Source organism: Acartia tonsa, chromosome 5 (assembly GCF_053477335.1).
Source record: "Acartia tonsa isolate MP-2025a chromosome 5, ASM5347733v1, whole genome shotgun sequence".
In the NCBI taxonomy this organism is placed as follows: domain Eukaryota; kingdom Metazoa; phylum Arthropoda; class Copepoda; order Calanoida; family Acartiidae; genus Acartia; species Acartia tonsa.
In genome coordinates this window covers 43,245,956-43,273,579 of record NC_137264.1, presented here as the reverse complement: position 1 = coordinate 43,273,579, position 27,624 = coordinate 43,245,956, and the positions used below count along the sequence as shown (strand labels likewise).

The 27,624-nt window shown below is 29.2% G+C and overlaps 1 protein-coding gene and 1 long non-coding RNA gene across 6 annotated transcripts in view; one reads left to right on the top strand and one right to left on the bottom strand.

Annotated features, from left to right (window-relative positions):
- LOC145319582 (uncharacterized) overlaps positions 1-27,624 on the bottom strand; it is a 189,079-nt gene that overhangs the window by 67,740 nt on the left and 93,715 nt on the right. For all 5 annotated transcript variants that reach the window (XM_080161791.1, XM_080161789.1, XM_080161792.1 and 2 more), the window contains exons 16-20: positions 16,117-16,211; positions 7,681-7,772; positions 7,036-7,092; positions 3,842-3,893; positions 951-1,066 (exon numbers count right to left, since the gene is read on the bottom strand). In XM_080161791.1, the coding sequence (XP_080017917.1) occupies positions 951-1,066; positions 3,842-3,893; positions 7,036-7,092; positions 7,681-7,772; positions 16,117-16,211 (412 nt within the window). The remainder of the gene's footprint in view (positions 1-950; positions 1,067-3,841; positions 3,894-7,035; positions 7,093-7,680; positions 7,773-16,116; positions 16,212-27,624) is intronic.
- LOC145320355 (uncharacterized) lies at positions 11,791-12,694 on the top strand. Its single transcript, XR_013880169.1, has 3 exons — positions 11,791-11,829; positions 12,168-12,226; positions 12,526-12,694. It is a non-coding gene; the product is annotated as an uncharacterized LOC145320355 (long non-coding RNA).

The window sequence follows — 27,624 nt, the reverse complement described above, 5'->3', positions numbered from 1 at the left end:
GCTAAAAGAACGTGTCCTAACTTTTGTGATTTTTGGTTAACCCATTCGTGACGAGCTCCCAAAGTTAAAAGTTTTTATTCACCTGGGTTCAACAAAATATATTTTTTCAAATATTTCAAATATGTTGCTCAACAGAATTTAAAAAAGTAAGGTGTCAAATTAAAGATGTCTTCTTTATTTTTGTTTATAATGGCAATTTTCTTCTTTTTTTTTGTTTTGTTTTAGTACCTTAAAACCAACATAATTAAAAAAATTTAATTACTTCAAAAATAAGAGGTAAAAAAAACCCGATTGTATATCTAAATTCTATGGATCATTTTACAATTACTAAAAGCACCGACTAGCTATTTTTTTAAAATCACAAAAGTTAGGACACGTTCTTTTCAACAAATCATAAATGTAATAAGAAAATTTTCTAACTAAATATTTTACAATTGATACTATAATTTACAAAATATTATAATCTAAGTTCATTCCAATAAGGTAAAAGTTCTAACACCGTTTTTCTCCCAATTAGTTTGATTCTTGACTAAGGCTTTTTGAATAAAAAACTTAAGAAATGTAAAGATATGATTTCTAATACCTAATATATAAAGAAAGTGTGGAATAACAATCTTACTTCAAACAAATTAAAAAACTCCAAGAAAGAATCAAAATTTAAAAGGAAAAATTTATTTACAAAAAAGAAGTGCATCTTAGGAAATTTAAAAAGTTGTTATCTAATTTGTTGTCATGCATTTTTAAAGCCCGTAAAGAGATTTATGATAAGTAAGGTGGACCACATAATCATTCTTTCCTTTTTAAAGAACATGCCAATAAAGGGAGAGGGCTGTATCAAAGCACTACCAAACCATACCATGTAAGTTTGATATTTCTAAAGTCTTTGCTGTAGCGTTTTAATTGGTTAGGTTAGGTCAAATTGGGTATCAGGTGTCCTTGAAAAATATTACCTGAGTCGTTCATCCCTCTTCCTCTGTCTGCACTGGAGGATCAGATACAGTATTAGAACAATTATAATTGTCAGGATAATAAGAACTGCTGCCCCAAAACCAAGGAGATACTCAATCTAAATTTAAAACAAGGAATTGAAAAAGCATAATATATAAATGTATAAGTCTCTACAAAAATGTTAGTAAATTTGTTGCAAAACTGCATAAATACATAATACTGTTTAAGGACATACTTACATTTTTGGAACTTGATTATAGAGATAATTCGCTTTTAACATTATTCCTTGTTGTAAAAGTAATCAGTATACCAAAAATCAGATGGCTAAGATAATTATCGGTTTCGAAGTCATATTGAAAAAAACAATTTCTAATACATATTGATTTAAGACTGACATGGTTTAGCTTTAACATTTAGCATTTAATAGTTGTGAGAATATTTCTAAAATTTGAAGGTAAAATTTGAAACTGAAAGTTTGTGCATAGTTCCATAAACAATGATTTTGCAAAGCTCCATAAGTGGTGGAACACTGTAAAAAAGTCTTTAATCAAAATTCTTGAAAATGGCTTTCTAAAAACTAATTTTATCTTAAGAGTTGCTAATTTTGACTCTGATAAGTGTTGAAAAACTACTCAACTCATAAAAAAAGCATGGTTGAAAGTTTTAAATTTTAAAAGTTTACTAAATTAATCATCAAAAAACCTTCATTCTAATCACATTTTTTATGTTACCAAAATTGTCCATCTATTGAAAGTAAAGTGTAATTCAAAATAAATATATTTTTAAGAGTGTTGGTTTTAAGAAAAACCAAAACTAAAACCTCACCTAAGATTTATTTATAAAAGGTTTTAGAAATAGAGGAATAATTATTCAAAGACAACTTTATCTTTTTTTGGTTTTTCTACCCAACCCAACTTATAGACGTCCAAGGGAGGGGGGGTAAAGTGGCGATTACCCCCCACAAACGAATTTTGGAGTGCCGTAGGTACCCCCAACATTTTTTTCATTTTACCCCCCCCCCCCATTTAAAATTTACCCCTACCCTAGGGGTGCCATTTAGGAGGGGGTATTTACACCCCAACAATTTTTTGGGGGTAAATACACCCCCCAAAATAAAAAATCTCTAACAATAAAAATTTTTGCACGCTTCGCGCGCATTTTTGATACTAAATATTTAAGAAAATCTTTTTTACCCCCCCCCCCAAAGCAAATTTTACCCCCGGATAAAATTTTTTTTTTGGGGGGGGTAAAAAAAATTTGTGCACCATTTTACACCCCACAAAAACGAATTACCCCCCCCCCCCAAAAAAAAAAAGCTTGGACGCCCCTGACCCAACCGCCCTAAATTTTGAAGATGGTCCATCCTCCCATAAATAATTAAAGCGTGCCAAGGACCAATACGAGACTTGTCTACAATTCTAGGAAATTAAACTAACATTCTTTGTTTAACAGTCGATTGATAGCCATTTCTCTAATAAAATTAATTTTCCCTTCCACGAATAGAGGAAAAGTAGAGACGTACTGTCGTACAAAGTATGTTAGATTAGAATTAGCATGGAAAATTAAATAAAAATAAAAATTTTAAGAAACGGTCAGACTGATTTTGAATTATAAAATAGCTTAGTTATATATAAAGAAAGTCCTGGGAAGGTATTTTCTCCTAAAGGTAAGGTGTCCCTAGAGGCTAGAATTGCAGCCACTACGAAATATCATATACAATTAAATCAACAAAAAAAGATTAAAATTTGCTAGGATTCAAACTCCAATAGTACATTTTGTACAATAATTTTATAGTCTTTTTTAACTCTCATTTTTCATAATTATAATGTTACCTTTCTGTTTTGAATGGTTACTGTGACATCTAGTAGTCATAAGGCTATAGAATCTACGAATTATAGACGTCCAAGCCTTTTTTTTTGGGGGGGGGGGGTAAAATTTGATTGGGAGGGGGGGAGTAATTACACCCACAAAATCGTTTGGGGGGGTAATCGCCCCATAACCCCCCCCCCCCTTGGACGTCTATGCTACGAATATCTGTATATTCTTAGGAAATGTGACAGATATTTTACAACTTTAATCTGTTCATTTAATGTAAAGTTTGAAGTAAATATATTTTTAAAATTCAATATTTTTACCGTTAAAATACCCTTTTCAGCTCTAACCCTATAGGGCACTATCCCTGTGAGCCTATTCTAACCTTTATTTAACCTAACCTAAATTAATTTTTTCTCTAAAACTTCAATACATGTGGTTCAAAAGCGGTATGAAGGTTTACTTTAAAATTGAAGCAATTTTAGATTCATTGAATGTATGTCCCTATGAGTGTATATTCTTAATTAATTAGCATATTTCTAGAAATGCATATCTATTCAAAAGAACAGAAACATTTATTATGAAAAATTTAATTTTTAAAGAAAAAAAAAGATATAATTAATTGTCAGTTAGAACAATTGCAAAAATATATAAATATACTTACTAACTTGCTACACGATTGTTATAAAGTAAATGCGCTACTAAATTGCTGATAAAGTTGAAATTGTCTTACTTTTTTTTCTTCCCTATCTGAGCATTAGTTATCAATGCAAAGAATTAAATAATTAATTCAAAAGTCCCAGAATTCATCAGACTTCTATTCTTTTCTTACATATGAATATAAACTAAAATGTTTAAATGAAAAGATTTAAAATTGAATAAATTATACATTAACCCCTTTTATACCACTATTTTTATTTTATTTCACTGGATGGTTCGCCCGTATCATCAGAAATCTTCATCTTTTAGAAATAAATTTACTCAACATAAAGTATCTTCGCATTTATATGATCTCATTAGACAAAAACATCCAGCTAATTTAGTGTAAAAATTCGCTTTTGAAAATAAAATTCAACCTAACCTGTAACATTTGTTTATCTTTGTTCTCCTCTGCGGGTTTCTCTCCCTCCCCCCTGAAATAAAAATATTTGTTTATCTTTGTTCTCCTCTGCGGGTTTCTCTCCCTCCCCCCTGAAATAAAAATATTTGTTTATGATTATTCTGTAATGTGGGTGTCTCTTCCTAACCACAAAATAGTTCTCATGGTTCATTCCGTTCTAAAAATTCCTCTCTCCCTACCTTCTTAATAAGTATAACATCATCTTAAATATGTCTGCAGGGAATACTTGGTTACTTTATTGCAAAAAGATGGCATAAATTAATACCCAAGATTAAAGATATCCACAATGTCAGTCATAATTTAAGAAGTACGGTCATGTAAATGTTGATTCCTATTAAAAAAAAATCATAAATGATTATTTTTGATAACCATTAATAAATAATCAGAGAAATGTTTAATTCTTTATAACACACTAGCGACTTCGCCCCCTAGAGGCCTCTAGTGGCACTTTAAATGTTTTTAAAAAAAATATTTAAATGTGTCTATGTTGCGTTAATGTTTAAGCGTTGAACTCTCTCCGTAAAATCAAGAAACATATTTTTTTCTCTCGATTTTTAGTGATTTCTCTTGGGAGGGTGTTGGTATCCTCCCCCAAAATATTTATAAACCTTCCCGGGACCTATGAGAAGCTACCCGGTTCAGCGGTTAGTGATCTCCTACGGTACAGACAAACATACAGACACACAGACATACAGATAGACATCCTGTTACCTTAATATAAGGATTGGGATTCAATTTATTCAAAAATATATTATTGAATATAGAATACGTGAATATTGTGAAAGTCGTCAATTTAGAGTGCAAATATAGTCCTCAGATATTGGTCAATGCGTCATGAGGGGTGGATGGGGGTATCGTTATATAAGCCAGATTTTAGAATCAATTATCATAGTATGCGAGAATATCTCACAAAGCCACGAATTCTATATCCATTACAAGATTTGAAGTATTTTGATTTGTGTTCTTTAGACTTCACAAAAGTGTTTGATTGTTAAGTAATATAAAATAAGTCAAATTTTAATCTTTTAAAAACTTGATGTTTGTAATGTTTAGATTTTTATTCATTTGTAAAACTAATGTTTTGATTGGTATTTTAGACATTTTGTGGGTGGGAGATCTTTGTAGATTTTCAAAAAACCTTATTTTTTTTGGTAAGATGGGGGGATGTATACTCACCCCCTTTAAATATCAGTAGCATTTTTTGTTGAAAAAAATCTTTTTTCACTATCCAATGGGACAAAAATACAAAATACCAAACACACACAAAAAAGAAAATTCTTTTTGTTATTGTGAGGAGTTGAAATTTAAAATTCAGTCTCAGTTAGCATACTTACAGCGGGGAATTTGATAATACTTTTGATTATTTGTCCGGATAGTCGTTCGTCGTAGGACCATAATTTCAAATGCATGTTTCAATAACTATGGTAGCAGAAAGCCATAAGCCGACAGATATTTGCTTTATGTTTTCTTGATATCTTAAATGATAAAAATTAATATGAGAGTGATAAAGGGTTGTGGGGTGGGGGGGGGGGGGGCAGAAGCATCTCCCACGCCATAAGAATTTTTAAGCACCCCCACCCAACCCCACCAAAATAGTCTAATTGATTGTCTAAGTAAACTAAGAGAAGCTTCCTGTTTGAAAAGGTCATGTCATATAAAATATGAAAAAAAGTAAACAATGGTCAATTTAAATTCTAGCCTGCTTTATGTCGTATATAATGTTCAAATGTGATAAATTCAATAAACTTGTACAATTCTTACAGTTTTCAACAGAGGAGATATTTATCATGAAAAATAGTTCGATCAGAAAATATAGCATTTATACCATTTTTGTACTGCATTTGGAATAGATTTTATCATGTAATAAACAGTTTTTTTTCGGTTGGTAAAATATTTTATTGGTCCATCTGTTTGGAGAATATTTCAGATATATAGAAAATGTACTTATCTTGGCTGCTGTTTAAAATAGAATTTAAATTATGTAATATTTGTGAACTAAAAGTTTGTCCTGTCCTCGATTAAAGTATGTATGTACATGAATATCATAACATGGAACATAAAAATTTCTTGGTCGAATATAATAAATTCTAAGATTTGTACAGTTTTTGAAATATATAGTTGACTTTAAAAGTAAATAAATGTTTTAAACTCCATAATATTGTTTTGGTCGATTATAATCAATATTAAGATTTGTACATTATGTAAATCTTGTATTATCCAAAAAACACATTTATTTAACTATACGAGATATATTTACATCATATTGTACTATTATTAATCATCTAGTTAAGCACTTATCGAATTGAATTGCTTTTTTCTCCCCAGTAAAGTACATATTACATGTTGTACAATTTCATATTTCTAAATTCTTTCAAAACATGACCGGATGATTCAGGGATCTTAATGGATAAAACAATTTGTTGTCTATCATGAATTTATAAAAACTCTTATTTGTAGATTAAAATTATTTGTTGAAAAACCAGATTTTTAAAAATCTTAAAGGTTTATAAGCCAAGGACTAACAAGTGAGCACGAACCAATAAAATTTACAATCTAATGTTTCCTTCCTCCCTGGGATAAATAGAACCAGGGGATAAGGCATAATGGTGGCCCTTGGGGGGAGATGGCATATTTCAGAGTCAACTCAAATAAAGCTTAGAAGGGAGGAAATAGTATTTTGAGCATACTATAAAAAAAGTTTTGTAATAAAATAATACGAGACAAGGGCATGCACAAGATTTTAGTTTGGGTGGGGGAAGAAAGTTTAATTCCCCAAATAAATTGATTCGATAGTGGCTGTACCACCCACAGAAAATGATCCGGAGGTTACTATACCCCATACTATTTGCACGCCTATGATATGAAGTATATCGTATATTTTTGTGTTAAAGTAAATTTCTAGTCCAATTTCCCCCATAAATGTTTACGTTTGTTTCATACAAAAATAAAGTGTGTTTGTGTTTTTTTCATTTTGTACAGTTAGATCTCGAAAACTGCTAGATAATCTGTGATGGTTACGATATTGACTTTTGGGGGAAGAATATAAAATTTGCCCCACAAAAATAGAAAGATTTAATTTTATAATATCTTCCAAATTAATATGTTTTATTCTTTATATAATTTATTATAATCATCCTATAATTTTGAAACCTTACCTCTTAACAACTGTTACAGTAAAGTTTGCTGTGCCCCATCCAGCTGCGTTACTTCCCCTGAATAGTATACAAATATATTATCTAACAAAACAAAGACAATGTATCCATTAAAAAGAAATTTTATTTATTCAATTGCCTCAAGGGCACCAGGTTAGGTGTCTTTGTGTAATTTTGACAAATTTTCCGAAGAGCATAATATTTCAAGGATCTAAAAGGATAAGACAGTAGCAAACAAATAAATGTACATACACAAAATTATCCCTTCTGTAGATTAAACTAGTGGTTGAAACGTTTGGACACTCAACTAAATGAGCCAACCAATCAAAATTCAATAAAAGACCCCAAAGTTTTCAACGAATCAGAAAACGTTAATGTAAGACTTTTGGGTCTAGTGAAATAAACAGCCCAATGTCCCCTCCCTTCCTGACCATATTTCCTTTCTTTTCCTTCCCATCCCCTCCTATCTCGCTTTTTTTTATATATATTTTGTTCATATTTTATGTCTTTCATAATTATCGAAATTTAACTTTAATTTCATGGCCTGCAAAAAAGCGGCCAATGCTAACAAAACATCGACAAAAAATGACTTTTGTTGACATAATAATCATACAATTGTTAAGACAATGCAATTCAGCGTTGTATCACCTGCAATAGTAAACCCCCGAGTCTTCAGGTCTAACATCTAATATAAAGAACTCTGATATTCGCTGACCACCGTGGGTTTGATATTCAGATACCTAGATAGATAGAGACAATTATTTATATGTATAGACAGCTATACAATACATATAGATATACAATTATATAGATAACATAATAAATAGATTTGTAACTGTTTGTGTGCTTTTTTATCCAAAAATAACATTTTAAAGATAAGTTTACATACAGAAAAAAAATTTTCATAGGTCAAATTGACTTTCAATTGTCACACTTTTTATGATTTCCCAATACTGCTAATGACCTTATCTACTTTTATTCATTATTCATTAATTTGAACTTAATTGCTGGGATATAAAGGGATAAGATAAAGACCGATAAATTGATGTAAATCCCCAATGATGATACACAAAATTAGTGGTCAGAAAGTTTGGACTCTAAACTAAATGAACCAACCAATTAACATTCAATAAAAGTCCCCAAGGTTGTTGAACCAACGAATAATAATTATTACAAGACTTTGGGACTAGTGTAAAAAACAGCCCAGTGTTCCCTCCCGCCCTGTCCTAATTGTCTACGTTATATGAGTATGAACCATGTAAGAATAAAAAAAACTTGGATCAAACTTTTCATAATTTATCGAGATTTTGTTGAAAACTTTTTAGCAGCGAAGCTATGCTGCAATAATAGTTTGTATGTACGTTTATTTATTCGATTGATGAAAGATAGTCGAATGATATGTAAAATAGGATATCTGATGAAATTTGATAATTAAATGTCACCCCTAATGGAATAATTTTTTAAAAAGCGAAGTTTCGTTAATTTAGATATGTTATCATTGTCCTATCGATTCAAAACTTTGCATGCTAATTTCTTAAACAGTTAGGTAAGATTTAGGAATCGCAACAACTCTATATTCGTTACCCGAAAGTCCTTACGTTCATTCAAAACATGCTATTTTGTATGATATAATTTTTAAATTAAGCTGTTTTCTTGATGACAAGCTACAATATTAATAGGGATGCATCTCTATTATCAAATGAAAGTATGTCCTTTTACTGAATTACGCAATTCTGCAACAAATTTATGTACCTTTTAGTTTAGACTTACAAATAATAGTTCTACTTGTTAAGCTCTCACACTCTACAAAAATTATGATTCGTTTGTCCTTCCTTCTGATTGTAGAGCTTAGCTTTTCATCCTCGTTATGTTTCAAGTATGTGTTCTACATGAATACATTACACCGCGCTATTTAAGGATACAATTGACCAGGCTTGTTAATTTTTGTCGTATATATATTGGGTAGGCCATTGGCAAGAGTTTTTACAATAAGAATTTTCTGATATTGCGACAAGGGTTTCTTAATTTTAACTGTTTGTTGTAAATTGTCAAAAATAGTTTTAACCATGCTGGAAATGTTTCTTAATGAAATAGTATTAAAGGATAGGCACTATTTTGGTGGAACACAAAGTAAGGGTAAGGGGTCGTGTAGCAATACTTTATAAAGCTTTATTCCTTAAACAAAAGCATGATATTATATTTAAAGAACTATGAGAAAAAATAAAGAAAAAATAGAAAATGGCATTCCAGTTCATTTATATTGCAATTCCTAAAAGGATACTAAGTTAGTTATATTTTCATTTAGACATACAAATTTACCCCAAAGGAGGGGAAATGAACTGACAAAATTATAATATAAACTCATAACTATTTTTTTTGATAGAATGTTAGATTAACACGGTTATATTCCATTTAAAGATAAAGATTTATCATAGAGAGGGGACAATAGACTAAAAATATTATTGCACCCCATAGTTTATAAACTTTTTTAAGGTAAAGTTAGACCATGATTGGCAACAGTGTCCAAACTTTATCTCTAATTAAGGAATAATTACATATATAATAATTTTACAGGGTATAATTGAAAATTCCAGAAAACTGAAAGAATTTTTGAGAAAAGAAAGGGAAAATAAAGAAAACTGCATTCTATTTCTTGCAAAGTTCATAGATATTGCATATCTTAAAAGGTCACTATTTTAGTTATTTTCTGTAACTATGGGCTTTTAGCACCAGCATTGTCGAGGTGAAGTGTATGTATGTAGCCCTGATTCTCTGAAGTTAGGATTCAGATGGGCACAGAGATTGGATGTGAAAACCCTTTGGCAAATCAAAGATTGGTAAGCTTTGCTCACAGCTGATTGTATTCTATGTTATATTTCAAGCTGACCTGCAATTCTCCTAGAAGCTACTCATTTAGTACATCAGACTGTCCTAGAGTTTTCGCAGGTGATCTTTATTATGCCAACCTAATTAATGGAACTCTTATTTGACTGATGAGCCTAACTTTCTACAAATTTCCCCCCTCAAAAACCTTAGGGCATCTGAGGGAAGGTTGCATGATAACAATCTGTCAAATTGCAACAGCATTTGTTAACCAAGTATATAGTGAATGCAGGGACTTAAACTTGGTTTCCTCCAACCTGACCAAATTGTGCTAACCACTACACTATGGGACACCCATTTGTCAAGGTAATGAGTACAGTTTTCTTCAAAAATATTATCTTAACCTAAAGAATGCTATCACTGCTGCTATATTAGAGGTCAAGATGGAAATAAGGGGAAATGCATTAGTCCATAAACAGGCATTACATATTAAATATCGTGATTTTAGAGTTATTACTTCCATACAAAATCTTACAGTTCATGCAGAGACATTTTTTATTTGTTGTCATTACTTTGTTAAATATAAAAAGTAGGCACTTTAAAAAGCAAAATAGAGTAGTTCATTTTTAGGAAGCGTAATGCAATAAATATGCCTAATACACTAAAGCTATTCTATATACCTGATATATTTTATGCCTTAATTTTTAAATTAAATCAATTTATGATGTTTAAAAGTAGACAAATCTAATGTTTATTTATACAAACTAGCAGCTATCCCCCTAGAGGCCTCTAGAGGCCCTGGAGGTGGGTAAGGAAAAGTGGGCCTAGCGAGACTTTTCAATTGGTATTTCACACACACACAGACACATATTCTTTTACTTAAACAAGCAAAAATGTTTAATTTAATGACAAAAGCAATGTCCTCCCATCCTAACATTTCTTTTTAATTGTGTAAGGTATAATTCTCCCATTGCATTGATTTAAAATCTTTAATATTTACCAATCTAATTATTTTTGCCGAATTTAAATTTTCTACTGTTTTATTTTAATATTGTTGAATGAATGTTGATGTGGAATAGTTATTTATCATATTTTCGTAATATTGTGAATGCGAGAAAGGATTTTAAAATTATTTCAACAATTTTGGTCATGTGATCAAAATTTGAATTGTCCGTCTACTTTTGCCCCCCTGTGGGGGCGAAGTAGGTGGAAATTAAAATTTTTGTCACTTGACCTTAATATTGCTGAAATAAATTTAAATTACCTTTATTTTATTAACAATATTACTAAAATATTATACTTGGTTTTGATGGATTTAAAACTCCGTCTTAAAAACTCAAAACTGATATAATACATATCACAAGGGTTAATTATACTGGACGTCCATTGGTTAATTGGTTATCTGTGCCTTTCTTTCCCTCTTTTCTCTCTCTTTTTGTCTCTTTCTGTCAGTTTCCTTTTCCACTCCCTCCCCATACCCCATCTCATTCTCTCTTTCACTTACCCCTGTTCTTGAAAATAAAATGATCAACTAAAAATTTATTACCCATTTGTTCCCTGATTTCTGAAGTTGTACGACAGATAACCTAACTATTGCAAAAGCTATTTTCAGCTACTACGGTCAAAGGGAAAAGCTGAAATGAAGGGGGGGGGGGGGAGTATAATAGTTCGTCTATTAATCCCCAACGCCCCCCCCCCCCCCTACCCATAGTATAAGTCCTCCCTTTTTTTAATTGGAACTTCATTTAATAAAACGTAATAAAAGCTTAATTTGTGAAAACTAAATTTTTATTTTTTTAGAAGTTTGAAGCTTTTTTAACTAGTAGTAAATATTTAGATAGGATGAGGGTGACACGTACAAAATCGGAAACTAAGATTCAGCTGACCTCTAAAGTTTTTAAATTTAATGTACGACAATGTTTATTGATTTAGTATTCATTTGAACATTGGTGAAGACGGAGGTTATGTTAAAACGTAGGTATTTTATTCAGTGTTATTCTATTATATAAAGTATATTGTTTTTTTGCCTGAAGCTAATTATCTAAAAAAATGCTCGTTCGATTAAATTGTACTTTTTAGGGAAGCTTTATAAATGTCTTGTACTATTACATAAAGTAGTAATGTTTTTTGTCTGATACTTATGATCTCAGAAATAACTGGTCCGAATGTTCTTTTTTTCAGGGTAACTTTACATAGGTCCTGGGATGGTTTTAAGCCATTTTTTTCTGTCCATTCTTTGTACATGGAATCTTTGGGGCGCAGCTATTATTATTAATATTTTATAAGAAATATAATTATATCAAATATTTTAGGCTTGTCAGAAAACTTGAATCGACCATTGTTTGCTGTGAGTGTTTGCTGTGTTTGCATGGTAAGTTTTTTTAAAATCTAGAAGCTTTTCTATAATGCCTGTTTGTTCATTGGTCTGTATATCACTTCAAATGTTTGTCCACATCTGTCTGTTTGTTAATCTGTATCCGTAAGTCTCTGTCCGTGTGTCTGCCTGACGGACTTTCCGTTGGTCTGTACATCAATTTTAACATATTTAGAAATGTTATAATTGTCCTATAAATATTAAACTTGTGATTTTAAAATTGCGAAGATTAATGCGTTAATAGAAAGACAAATAGATTTTATTACCAACATAACAAAATAATTGTTATATTTTAGGAGAATTAGCTTCCTTCTATTCTGCCTGTAATTGGTTGTGTAAAAGTCCCTTGGAGATGTGGCAACAATTGTGGTGTCTGCTTGCAAAACTACACATGAAGAAATCAACTGGTTACATTATATATATTTTGTTAAATGTTTACCTTAAAATAAATGTTAATTTAATTTATTTGTGTATTTATAAAATTTTTGTTTGGCAAACCTACTCTATAACTCGAGTTTTCCTGAATGTTTAAACTTTTGTTAGTTTTAAGTGTAATGTTTTAAAAGATTCAGTGATCGTCAGGGGGGGGGGTCGAGGGGGGTTTCCCCCCTCAGGGGAAGGGGGGTTGAGGGGGGTCTCCCCCCTCAGAAAAAGCTTGGGCTTTGTCTGTAACAAAAAATATACCCCAAAATAATTTAGCTGCATCTTTTTTTAATGTTGGAATACTATGTTTTTTTAATCCTAGAATCAACCAATAAGAAATAGGCATAATATAGAAAAAGTTAGGAATAGAAATTATTTCTTTTGTATAAATTCCTTTTTTGAAATAAGAAATTTCATAATTGTGTAATGTTGGAAAAAATATTATTTTTTAACAATCCTGATGTCAACCAATAAGAAATAGGCATGATGTAGTAAAAGTTTGGAATAAAATTTTTTTTATCAAGTCCTTTCTTTAAAATATGAAATTGTATAATTATGAAAATGTTGGAAAAAATATTATTTTTTTTTTAAATCCTGATGTCGACCAATAAGAAATAGGCATGATGTAGTAAATTTTGGAATAAAAATTATTTTTTTTTATAAATTCCTTTTTCAATACATGAGACTTTATAATTATGAAAATGTTAGAAAAATTTTTTATTCTTATTAAATTCTGATGTTGACCAATAAGAAATGGGCATGAGGTAGTAAAAGTTTGGAAAAAAATTATTCTTTCTTTATCAATTCCTTTATTTTAGAATATAACACTTTAATTTTGATAATATTGGAATAAAAATTATTGTTTTCTAAATTTTTATGATAACATGCCTATATCTTATTGGTTAATAGTAAAATTTAAAAAAATAATATTTATTCCAGTATGAAGAGAAATAAATTTGAAAAAAAATAATTTTCTTTCCTAATATTTATTATTCCAATATGCCTAGAATTAATTTTGAAAAAAAATAATTTTCTTTCCCATATTTTTATTCCTTTTTCTTATTGGATGTCATTTTATGTCCAATAAGAGACTAGTGTTTAAATATTTTAAAGGTTATTATTGTATTTATTTTGAATATGATAATAGCAACATTATCTCATTAAATACAATAAAAGAAATTAAATATACATAAAAAATAAAATATGTCCAAAGCATTGCAGAGTAAAGGGAAGCTTTAAAACAATTTTGATCTATTACTTTATGGTCGACACTTTTAAGAGTAGTGTAGGCTTAAAACTTCATGAAAACCAATATGTTTTACTTTAAATCCATATACAATTATCACCAAAAAGCAATGCTTTCAAGTTGAACATACAAGCTTATATTGAGGAAGCAAGAATGAAGAAATAGAGAAAGATAGAAAGATAAATAGATAATGCCCTACTTTGCATCTAATTAACCTTGTATAAACATATATCTTATTTATTCACTTTATTTGTTAATAATGTGTTATCATAGGGAATTTTAATTCTTTTTTTATATGTTAAAATTCCTTTAAAACATATATAAATTAATAATTGACTAAAATGCATATTTTGATAAATTTTAATTGCTATTTTTTTGTTTAGTTCCTGATGATGAGGGCAGTTTTGCCCTCGTAACGTTGAATAAATTTAAATTAGTCTGATGCCTTGAGTTTTTTATTCTGAGGATTTTACATGTTGGGTCTGTAACCTTTCTTCCTACCAGATAATTAGATAGATAGATAGATAGAGAGAAAGCATTACAGATTAGAAAAAAGATAGGACAGACATTAAATTAATATGGAGTAGCTTCGCCGCTAAAAATGTTGAGAGAGGGAGTGTCCTATTAAGACATACATCATTCTATCCATCTTACGAGCAATTACAGTATTAATACAAAATAATTCATTACAGTAATATTATTATATGAATATTTTAGTATATACTTTTTGGGTTGAAATCTATTTCTATCTGTTTTGCGGATTATTATATTATTTTTTTAAAAAATTAAAAAAGGGATAAAAATTCAGTTTTAATATTAATTTTATGTTGTTACCCTTATAATGAGGAAGTAATTTTGACCCATTTTAACAGGAAACTATTTTACAAAAAAGATTTGATTCCCTCATTCTATCTGTCTGTATGTAGGTCTTAATTTTTCCTTTTTTTTTTTACATCTTTCGATATATTATAATTCTTTATCAAACTAAAATAAGTTCATGTGTGTAATAATTTAGGTGATTCTGCTTTTATATCACATCTTTGACCGTTGTGGCCATAAATGGTCTTGTTTGTGTATGTGAAAGTGTAGGTTTTGGCAAAGAAATATATTTATATGAGAATATGAATGGGTGATTACTCAGCCAAATAATTACAAACCAAATGAAGATATATCATGTTTTATTTTGCTATCTATCTAGCCTACTGTCTATCTATTAATAATGTATATATAGATAATTTTATACCACATTAAGATAGCTAATGTTTTAGTAAATTACCTATTAATATGAGGCATATAGCCAACTAATTTATTTTATACAAAAAAAGAATCCATACTTTTTATTTAAATCTATCCAACATATAAAACTAAATGGTTTCAGAGACTATTTACCCATGTATAAAATGACCAAATGATGATAGATGAATTTTTTTCATTTAACAAAATATTATCCAAAAAATTAATGAAAATAAATAAAATTTTATCTTTATTTTTAACATATCAGCAGACTAAATAATGATATTTTATCTAATTGATAACAAATCGATATTTGAATATATTCAAAAAGAGTCTGTATATTCAATCATAATCAACTGCCAGGTCATTTTTACAAATCTGTGATCCTAACTACAATATTTGATCTACAGACATGACCTGATTCTTTTCTCATATCTTTATTTTGATATAAAAATAAATTTTTTTATTTCTACCTTATCTTAACTTAAAAATTTGACATAAGACTAATGAGGAGAGTGGGTAAATTCAAAAATGAAACATTAATTTCCATAAATTCTTTTTAATCCTTAATATAAGGAAAAACTAAGTTAATAAAATATTATAGTACCCTTTACTTATTATATATACATCTATAATACAAGGTAGAATGATGTCTGTCCGTCTGTCCGTTCGTCTGTCTGTCTGAAGCTTAAGAAATCGGTAACCACTGAACCGATCGGATTCTACTCTTCAGGGTATATACCTATTGGTCCTGTGGTGGTTTTAAGCTATTTTCTTGGGGGGTGGGACACTAGCCGCTAGTACATCCATAATGTATCAATGACTGAATTTAAACTTAGACATTGTTGCAATGTTTAGTTTTCTGAAAAAACTTACTTTAATTCTTATAACCATTCCATGTGCTATAAAATTATATATCGTAGGTTTGGGGTTTTTAAAAATCTCTCCAAAAAGTGTTTTATATGCATTGAAACCCAGCACTAACCTTATATAGTTGACTGTGCCAGGGATTTTCTAGCTTGGACCCATTGGCCAACAACAGGTTGTCTTGCCACCAACTTACATAGGCTTCAGGGATACCTAGATAGATATGTAACTGGTTAAGGAGATAGTTAGGATACATAGATAGATAGATATTAATTGGTTATAGAAGGTCTTGCAACCATCTGTTATCAAGTAGATAGAAAGATAGATAAAGAGAAAGGTGTTGACATTGTAGGTATGAAAATAAATACATATATTAATAGTATATGAAAAATACACACAGTTGGAATAAAATTTTCATTATCTTAGAAATAATAAGCCATTTTGATTGATAAATGTCTTTCTAAATCAATAACAAACATATTCCAATTAATTGAGGATGTATTTTTAATTATATTATGTTTAATTATAGCAAGGCTAGACAGATTAATATTATTTTCAGACATATGTACCCACTATTCTGATCAATATCTTACAAATATAAGGTATGTTCTACTCTAGAAAAAATATAAAAATTCTATTTGGAGTTCAATATACAACAAATTGTTAAATTATAAGTTAGGTTTAATAAAGATTTTTTGCTTTTGATTAAAAGCTTTTTAAAAAATTATCCTGTTTAGACTTAAATAATTTTCTTTGTCTCTTGTTTGTAATATCTTTTAAAGCAATACCATTATCTAAATGCATTGTTACTTAAGTACCATCCTAAACTGCATTGTTTAGACAATCCACATTGAGACAGATTGGAAAATAATTATTACTAGTTGTTGTAAGGGCAAAAGGAGGAAAAAAATAAATTCTAAAAAGAAGAAAAATATATTGAATGCATATTCAGCTACGGCTTCAATTAATTTTCTGAATTAATGATTTAGAAAGTGGTTTTATTCCCAAACAAGGTTGAATTCTTGTCTCGGCCACTAAAAGATAAAGGCACATCTCAAATATCTTTATTTTATTTCGTGATGGTCAATTGTTAACAAAACCTGTCTCACTGTGCAATGTTTAAAAATCTATCTTTGTGTGTTTTCATCCATTTAATGTTGCAGCTTTATACAATAGACATCAAATCATATTGATTATCTATTTATCCCAAGATTTATTATATTCCAAAGGTCCCTAACCAAGCTTGAAATAGAAAAAGAAGCTAAGAAATGTTACAAAGTTGGAAAATAACCAATATATTTGGTTTTGTTTATTACAAAATAATAAGCTACATTTTATTTAATACATTTTTTGTATGGTTTAATATATGACCTTAGTCCAAAATGACTTAATACTAATCTATTCTAGACAATCTATTCTCTGTGCAATGAGGTGAATATCTGAGAACAATGTAGGCAACAAAAACATCCATTATCCCTCACCAATCTACCATTCAACCCCATTTCCCAATTTTATCATATATGTAGAAAAATAGACAAGATTAACAGGAGGTTAGTGATGAAATTTAATCATGTATACTTTCCATAATTAAGTGAATGTCAAAGAATTTAATTACCACTGTAGAAAATTATATAAAATGCATTATAAGTTCATTTTTCTTCATCAGTATTTTTTTAAAAATTATAAATTGGAAGTCCATTGTTCCTGATAAAATCTGTTTAAACCCCAATTTCTCCCTGCTTTATCATATATGAAAACATTGGTGATTAATCATAACCTAACATTTTCTTCTCAAACTTTCCAAATGATTATCTTTCAAAAGAAATTATATTATGATTTTAGCCAAAAATATTAGATACTATAGTAGAATTTTATTCTTTTCTTTATCTTTTGTAATCATCACTTTTCTTGTGACCAAATGAATAAAAACAATAAAATATAAACAAAATAAACAAAGTAAATTTTAATTTATGAACTATTTTCGTCCATCAGTTTTGAACGAAAAATTGGTATAAAGTACAGACAAATAAAATTTATATTTTTGGCACATCCCCTTATTTTTTGTTAAATGGTTAATACAAACTTACATAATTTCATAAATATCACAAACTTTTTCTAAAATTATTCATAAATCTATGTGTAGAGCAAGTTAAAAGTTAGATAGTAAGCTATTAAAATACTTTTTATAAAACTATTTTCACTATCAAGTTCAAGGACTATGCAAAAAATAGCTGTATTGTAAAGACACAATGCTGAAGAACTATCCCCATAATGTAACCATAAAAATGTCCCAAATTACCTTTTTATCCCAAGTTAAGTATCCCCTGCTGTAATGGCTTCACTTACAACAAACAATACTTTATACATGTTTTCCTCTTTCTTTTGTGAAGAATTTAATTTTAGACCTGATTTTTTTCCTTTTCATCAAACTATTATTATCTAAAATGCATCTCTTAGGTAGGAATCATATTTAAAGAATTTATCTTAAACTCATTAATCATTTCGAACTATTTAATTGCTAAAATTGTTGAATTTAGTTAATTTCTACAATTAAAAGTTTACTAGAAATTTATTTCAATGTTTACATTCAGAAAAAGAATTGGACTTACCATTCTTATTTGAATATTGGTTTTAAATTTTGCAATATTCAATTTGACTCAAATGCAATATAAGATACACAGACAATGAAAATGATTGAAAGTAAAATAAAATGTTTTCCAGACTTTCAATAAAACAAATACAAGTTTGTTTTAAATTTCTATTGTTGAAACTGTTTCATGAAAAATCATTCAAATCTAAACTTAAATTTTTCAATAAAATTTTATTATTAATCAATCCTATCTAATAGCAAAAATGTAACTACAACTAATTTGGTAAGAAAATACAAAAATAGTAGATACTTATTATTGAAAGTGATTATTAAGTTTCCAGTGAGCCAGACTAATAGGCCAAAACTTTTATAAAAGTTTAGCATTGTAATAATCAATTAAAAGTTGTTATCCTCGAATTTTTTTGCTTACTTTTGTTTATGGACTTTTTTTATAACTATTTTCTTTAAATTTCAGATAAATTTCTTTAAAATATAAGTGTGTTTAACTTCAGTTTATTTAGAATATATATGTTTGTGTTTGTCTGTGAAATAGGTAAAAGACATAAATATATTCAGAGCTATGTATGTGTTTAAAGAAATAAATTTCCTGTTTTTTTTCAATTTCCAAGAAGAAAGGTTTTATTTTGTAATGTTTCCTTTTGTTTTATGAAAGAACTCAAAAAAAATGCTCATATGTTTTTAGTTTTAATATTTACTATCTACTATCTATGGTCTCAAGAATGTATAAAGGGGTTTCTATCCAAAAGGAGGTTCAAAACAACATTTGCTTCATAAAATTTTTGCAACTTAAAGATAATAGAATTTAAAATTTGTTATGGAGTAAACTGCATGCATATTACCTTCAAACAAAATTTAAATTGTTTCTGAAAATCAAAAAACTTTTAAAGTTCAAAGAAAAATATTTTTGTGAATTAACATGTCAGGTTTTATTAATATTTCAAGACCTAAAACACATTAAGCTGATATTTTAGTTTAAAAGTAAGAGGTATTTTTTCGCCAACCCTTACTAACTAATGTTATAGAATTTAATAGATACTCTTGTGCATAATTTAGGCAAACTTTAATTTAAACTAATAAAATCAAACCTAAATATCTGGATAAGCTAATTCTTTTAGATTTTTCTTCTGGTAGAAAAGGAAAATTAAAAACAGTACTGTGTAAACCAGACAACAACTAATCCTAATTGGTCAATTATTTATGTCATAATTACCATAGTATTAGAGATCAGACTTTCACAACTTTATGTCTATCTTTCTTATTAAGTAATTAGATGTCTGTGTGTTTAATACTAATTCTAAGTTAAACAAAAGTAGTATTTTTTTTGGTTTATAAGGCCACCTCCAAATTGCACTCTATTTCTGTTCTTTACACATTTAGTCATCGATAATAAATCTGTTTTACATGATACATATTATTCATAAAAGTTCAAATGAATTAATTATGAAATTGGGTGGACTCAAAATTAAATAGATTTTCAAGTAGGATGTAGAAAAGAGAAATTTAGATGAGGATTAATATTTTAACATGTATAATTAAAACTACTTGAGATTTCTACTAAACTTTTGCTCATACTTTTCTAATTAAAACTAAAAATATCCTATTTCCTCTACAGAATTTCTCATTACATAAAAAAAATTCTTTTTGCATTGTTTTAACTTTAAATTATAAATTAAAAAAAAATAAACTTTGAACAATTAGTAAAGGTTTTAATTCTGTTGGGGTTTAAAATACATTTTATATGGAATAAGCTTTAGGCATTAAGTCTTAGTCTGTTTAGCAGTTACCAGATAGAAGTTAGGCCAAACTTTGTTCTCTGTTTAGATACTTTTGTTTATCTTCTAACTAGATCAGGTTAGCTCACAAGTCTATTAAGTGAACCAAATTTTATCAAGCAAGGTAGTCAACTTATACCTTGTATGACAATGTTTCTCTAAGCTAAAGGAGGTAATCAGAAGTATTTTGTAACACATTAAGATATTTAAAATTTGTATTTTATGTGAAAATCTTAGAATAGTAAATTTGACATTTTATATTTTCTCAAATATTTTTCTAGAAACCTATAATGCTTCTAGTTTTAAATTAGTTAACTTAGTACATTCACTTTGATATCAATGTAAAGAAGGAATTAAAGCGAAGAAGCTAGAGTTAATTTGAAGAGAGGTGTAGAAAGAGATAAACATAGTTTACTTTACAACTTTATTTCATGACCTAGTTAAACGATTTTGCTAATTATAGGTTTAAATCATCAAGTTAGTCAATATACACATACATACATAGGTAGAACCTAATTAGGTCATATGTGTATAAAGGCATTGAGATGTAAATAATCTGACTTTATTAGTTTATTCCTGCATTTCTAAATAGTTTGTATTTATGATCATTAAAAAATGTTCTAATGGGTGTGGGACGTCTCTGAGTACCTAAATTCACCACAAATTAATCTGGGAGCTTCACGCCAAAAGGAGTAACTGCTTATTGCTAGCCACATAAAAATTTGTGGTAAAAAAGAAAGATACTTTTTTTGAGTAAGAGAAAAAAATAGCATTGCTGTAAATTTTTGATCATTCTACACTTTCTTTACTCACAATAGAGCTATTCTAGAATGCAGAATTTTATATGTATTCTCTTCTATATTCCAATACCTCTTTTGTTTATAAATCATTTATTAAATAGTGTTTGTTTCTGACATTCCTATTAAGTTTTACGTAAGCTGGCCACAAATTTGGGCCTGTGTAACAGACTTCTGTTTAGAATGCATTACTGCATATAATTTGTCTATTGCATGTTGTTTGAATTGTCTATATTTAAAGGCAGATGTGTAAGAAATGTAGTAGGGTTTTTAGCACTAAATCTACTCTATAATTCACTTTGTCTGTATGTCTGCCCATCAGTCTGTAATGATATGTGTGAAATCATTTTGGCTGCTATTTATAATATTTTTCTTCTCTTTTTTTGCCCTTGAACATTTTCTCTACTTTGTGCATTTATATATAAAATATTTACTACAATACAAACAATAATATAATCAAATATAATTAAAAGGTTTGAGAAATTAGAATAACTGAAGTTTTGTCACACAGGAAGACATAGAATTCACAAGGACATCCAAAGACAAAATACAAATTTTTGGGAGGTAAATCACCCCTTAACCCCCCCCCCTTTGGACGCCCCTGCATAGGAAGACTTGCTAATTAATGAATCAATGATCTCAAAGACTTTCTTTCTATCTATCAAATGCATTATCTATGTCAAGGCATGACACATGGCTTTTAGATGTGCAAATATACAAATTTTCTTCAATTCCTGTGTGACAAAGGAATGATGAGCATTATAAGAAAATAAATAGCCCAATTCTTCACATTACTTTTCAAGGTTGAAACACAATTTAGTAAAGCACTTGCACTTTGGTTCTCTTTACTTTACTCAATGCAAATGTTTAGTTAAAGTAAGTCTGCAGGAAATTCACTGCCTTAACCACCAAAAGATTGCCACAATTATACCCTCAAGCTTTATTAACAAAAATGATAAAGACATTTAAAAATGACATTTTAAGAGATTTGTAATCTTTCAACTTCCTAAAAGTAATTTTAAATGCCTATTACTTTATTTACTGAAGCTTGGGTCTTTCAATTCAGGATATTGGGTTTAATTATGGCAGTCTATTGGCAATTAAAGCTGGGTACTTCTAGCAGGCTTCCTTTAAGTATTAATCTATTTTATTAAAGACATAAGTTCATAGCTATAATTTTAACATACATGTTTGCTTATTTAGTATTGTTAAAGCACATATAGCAATGTAGAATTGGAAGATATCTCAGTTTAGATGATTGTGAAATAAAAGCATACTACACAACACAGACCTCTTCAGATAATTTGCATTTTGCAAAGTTTGCAAAATAAGAAGCAAAAGACCATCTAGATATCAGCTTACACAAAATGATCCATAACTACGTTAAGGAACACAAGACTCTATGATTATGGAGTGTCTGCAACTCTGTCAAAGCATAAGGGGTTTACTGCGTGCTATGGAGACAACATAACAAAATTTAATTTCCTTGATTTTTAGGACCCATTATGCATCAACTTTATTATTGTGAAGAATTCAGCTATTTAAAATTTTTCACATGGACTAAAAGATTTTAATACTGATGAATTTCATGGTGACATAAATATTTAGTTGCACCTGAGAAATATAATTGCAGGTTTCTTCTTTCAGTACTTGTGTTTGAACATGAAGAATGAAATGCAAGCAGAGCACAGCAAAACAGGCCATATACAATTTCTCACAAGCTATATTTAGAATTTCTTGCAAAATCCTCTTTATGGCTCACATAAAAGGATAGGGACCATGATTCTTTTTATTTACTTCTGATTGATTTTGTAAATAATTAACATAATATTTTTTTTATACATAGTTTCAAAAGGTAGGTAACACTGTAGATTATGTAAACAATCTTTAAGTTTAGGTTAAACTAATGTCTTGAGAACAAAATAATTATAATTTGATTAGATTTAATGTTTGCACTTACTTTTGCTAAAATTTGTCCAGGCTCACATATGCACACTATGCTCCAATGTACCATTGATAGAAATTTTCTAACATAATCCTTTCTTACCAGTGCATTTTTACTGCATCATCATTTTATTTATATTCATATGATGTTAATGAATTAATTTTCTGACCTGCATGTAATTTGTTTTGAATATGGAAAAACATGGGTTGTTCCATAAATTTGCAATCTTTTCACTTATCTAAGTTTTTAATTAACCCATTAGTGACGAACCGGTTTTTATTGCCCGGTTACAGAAAACCAAAAAAAAACTGGTTCCTTGCACCATTCGACAGTATGAATCCCCCCTCTATTACCCTAGTTTTAATTTCCCCTGGAGCAGGCAGTTTTGCTTACTTCCGTTTGCTGGTATAACTCAACAAAATTAGAAAATCAAGAAAAACGAGGTGATTTCAAAATACCCCTTCTAACTTTTTTGTTTCTGTAGTAAAGTTGCTGATTTTTTTCATGAAATTTAAAGTTTATTGCCAACTACATCCATTTGTGAATTCGTTCTGTTCAAATTATTAATTTTTATATGATTTTTTATCATTTTTTTACATTCTATATAGTCCCGGATCGGCACATGGGGGAGGAGTCAGAAATTTTTATTACCTGGTTTTAATGGGTATTTACCTGGTTTTTACAACAAAAATGGGTTTTATTAACCGAAAAGTGGTGGCACCTATAGCCAAAACACTAAATGTGATATAAATCGTTTTGTATCTTACTTGTAGCTCTATAAGTTACATGAGGTTATGTAGTTTTCATTAACGGATCATATCGTAGTATTAGCTACTCTACAACTCACTTTAGACGTTCAAAAATTACATTTTTAATTTTTTGTGCCAAAAAACCAGGTATTTATTAAAAAATGGGTTTTAATACCGAGGGAAACCTCCCAAAAATGGGTTCCTATACCCGATGGGTATTTTTACTTGTGCCGAACCGGGTTTATTTGCAACTTTCCTGTGAATGCCACTAGAGCAAAAAAAAATTGGAATTCCGTTTTTACCATAATAAAGCTTCCCTGAAATTTTCAGTTTGATCGGTCCATAAAAGTGGCGCTTGGCACTAATGGGTTAAATGAAGTTAAAAATTTTCAGTAATATACATATTTTATTGATTGATTTAATGAACATGATTATTCTTAGTGTTCAAGATATTTAAGTTGAGTTCATTTGACCGAAATATGTGTTATTACAAAAAATTTGCAAAAAGTTTTACTTTACACCATCTTATTGAGTGCAAAATATATTTGGATTATCAAACCAAATCTTCTATTATTTCATTCATACTTTTGTCCCCTCATTTCAATTCAAGTTTGACTCTTAGCTCTTTTATCCCAAATAATACTCGAAACTTTCTGAATGCATAGATCTATTGGATTAACTTGAAAAGTGCATATAAAATTGTGGAACCACTAGAATTTTTTTTATTAGAAAGTTAAGATTTAGATCAACTAATAAAAGAAAATATTAAATTGACATTTTATTGTGACCTATAATTTAAAATATAATACAAATTATAAAAAAAATATAATTTATATATTTTCCTAAGTCAAACCAATCCAAGATTGAGATAGGTCTCCTTCTCTGTAATCAAGATATTAAATGAAATTTATACAAAACAGTCAAATTAAAAAACAATATCTTAAAAAAAGTTTGTACAAATAGTCTGATACAAAAGTAATTAATTGTGGTTTGTACTTTAAATCAGTCTTTTCTAAATTTATATTCATACTAGCAGATAATATTTCTATGATATAATTAAAATATTATGTACTAGTGGCTTCGCCCCTAGCCTCTAGGGCCTTCGCCCCATGAGGTAATGGAAAGTCAACCCTCCAGAATAATTTTATAATTATATTTTTTAAAAATTATTCTTTGCCAAATTACTCTTTGGTAAAATTAAACCCAGGTTGTGCGCCGTATGAACAAAAATTTCAATTCGTAAAAATTAAAACCAGGTTGTTCACCGTATATCTCGTACAGGGTGATCATAAGCAAGTACCCCGTATGCGGCGCAAGCTCCGATAGTCCCACTGATTGGATCACATATACACAAAAATTGAAAACTCTCCTCTGTAAATTTTATATAATACCTATAATTTTTTTTTGGGGGGGGGGGGGTTCAAGGGGGCTTCGCCCCATTGTGCAGTGAGGTTCCCCCAACCCAATTACTAGTTTTTGTTTACAAAAATAAAAATTTGGAAATGGGGATTTTTTATTTTTAGGGGGGTTGGGGTGTCCCACCCTCCTAGAAAATAGCCTAAAACCACCAGAGGACCAGTAGGTATATTCCCAGAAAAGTAGAGCCCAATTTGTTCAGCAGTTACTGAGATTTTACAAAAAATGTAAAAAAAAATTTTTTGGGGGGGTGGTTTTTTAGTTTTTGGTGGGGTTGGGGTTGTCCCTCCCCCCAGGAAAATAGCTTAAAACCATCACAGGACCAGTAGGTATCATCTCTGAAGAGTAGAGTCCAATCGGTTCATTGGTTACTGAGATCTTAAGCTTCAGACGGACAGACAGATGGACAGACATCAAGCTACTTTGTATTATAGATTAAAAGAAAAGTTGATGTTGCAGGGTATAAACCAAACTTTTTTATCTTCACTTTATTCCATTTGTTCTCTCATAGTAATATCAGTATTTCTATTTATTTTCTTCAACTTAAAATAAATATTTATTTTCTTTATTATCCTTTTTAAAAAAACTCTCTAATTTCTTAATTGGTAGTAAAAAAGATCAGAAATGTCTGGGTTATTCTAAAAAACTGTTTATAAATTATAGTATTCATTCTTTAAAACAACAATATCTATAAGAAAATCAGTTGCAAAAATAAAAATCTAATTATGAATAGGATTGAATATTCATTTAGACATATTTGTATGAAAATTTTGCTCTAATTTAATATTTCAATCATGTAAAGCTTACATAATTTTACTGTTTAATATTTCATACTATACAGCAACAGTTACATATTTTGTCAAATATATATCTTAAGGATGATTAGATACTTATTAAAACCTCTTGGTACTTCAAACAACAACCATTTTATTTAGATATTAGATTTTCCAATGCAGTTATGACATTATATCAAACTATAAACATCATGTCCAACGTTTTAAGAAATAAAGATTATCATGATATATAATAAGGTAAAATTTACAATAATTAGTAATATTGTGGAATTATTCTTTTGACAGATATTGCAAATCTCATTGTCATAATGTATAAACACCCCACTGTGACATAGAACTGCAAATATATGCAATCAAATTTGTAATGCAATTTCATTACTTATTGCTTCGTGCTGAACACTAATGGTGTTTTTATATTACAAAAAAAAGATAGTAGAACTAAACTGACAAAAGTTAAAAATATTTTGTATATCTAATCTGTCAAAGTTCAAAACTCCATAAATTTATTTGTAGATATTGCCAACATGAATTTTTGTATCATCCAAGCTATGGAATCAATAAAAACTAACATTCATCATCATGCAGGGTAAAAATGTGCTTTATCTACTTCCTGAGATCGCCAAAACAATTCAATAAAATATCATAGTTGCATATTTAAGTGATTTGATAGGTCAGCAAATTTACTGACTCCATGCTATGTTTTTTGCCAATCAGTTGCTCAATTTGTTCATTAGTTGTTGCCTAACAGCTGACAAGTCCTAATTATTGTTTACATGGCAGTAGCACCCTTATCTATGAGAGCATGTAACGCTTTTCAATATTTGAATCCTAGCTGCAAATGTACATCCCATTCAAATCCTTACATTTCACAGAATAACATGTGTAGTACAATGAGACAAACAGAAGAAGGCATTAGAGCAAAAAAAATCCAAAATAATCTAATTGATTTTAGCCGAGCAAGATCTAATAAACGGCTTGACGGGAAAGTCTATTATTGGTCCAATGCAGTTCTAAAGCTATTTGGTGACATAGAATAGAGATAGGTACAACACAGCATTATTGAATAAAATATAATCAAAAAGTATTTCTTTAACATTTTATCCATTCTTTATTCAAATTTAATACAACAACAAATTTGTTAAGGGATAAAATAAATAAGGCCAATTCTTGTAAGTTGCATAGTCAGACAGACTAAAAGATCAGACTAAATGCTTACATAATGCAATACTAAAACCAAAAAAAGTCTAAATAATTCATCTAGCCCCTCAAAATTAGAACTTCTAACTTTCCAATCTTTTAAATAAATAGTTTGAACAGTTCTCCTAAACTAATTTCATCATTTAGATTAAGAACTCATGGAAAAATGTATAAGATGTTCAGCTGATTTTACACTGGATAGTCTTCACAAAATCTAGCCTTGCAGAAAAATCCAATTATCACTATTATGATAAACTGAAGCATATATTTTCTACCTTATTGTGATAAAATATGTTCTGGTGATTTACTCTATCTGCCTTGTTTATTGATGAATTTTGGAAATTA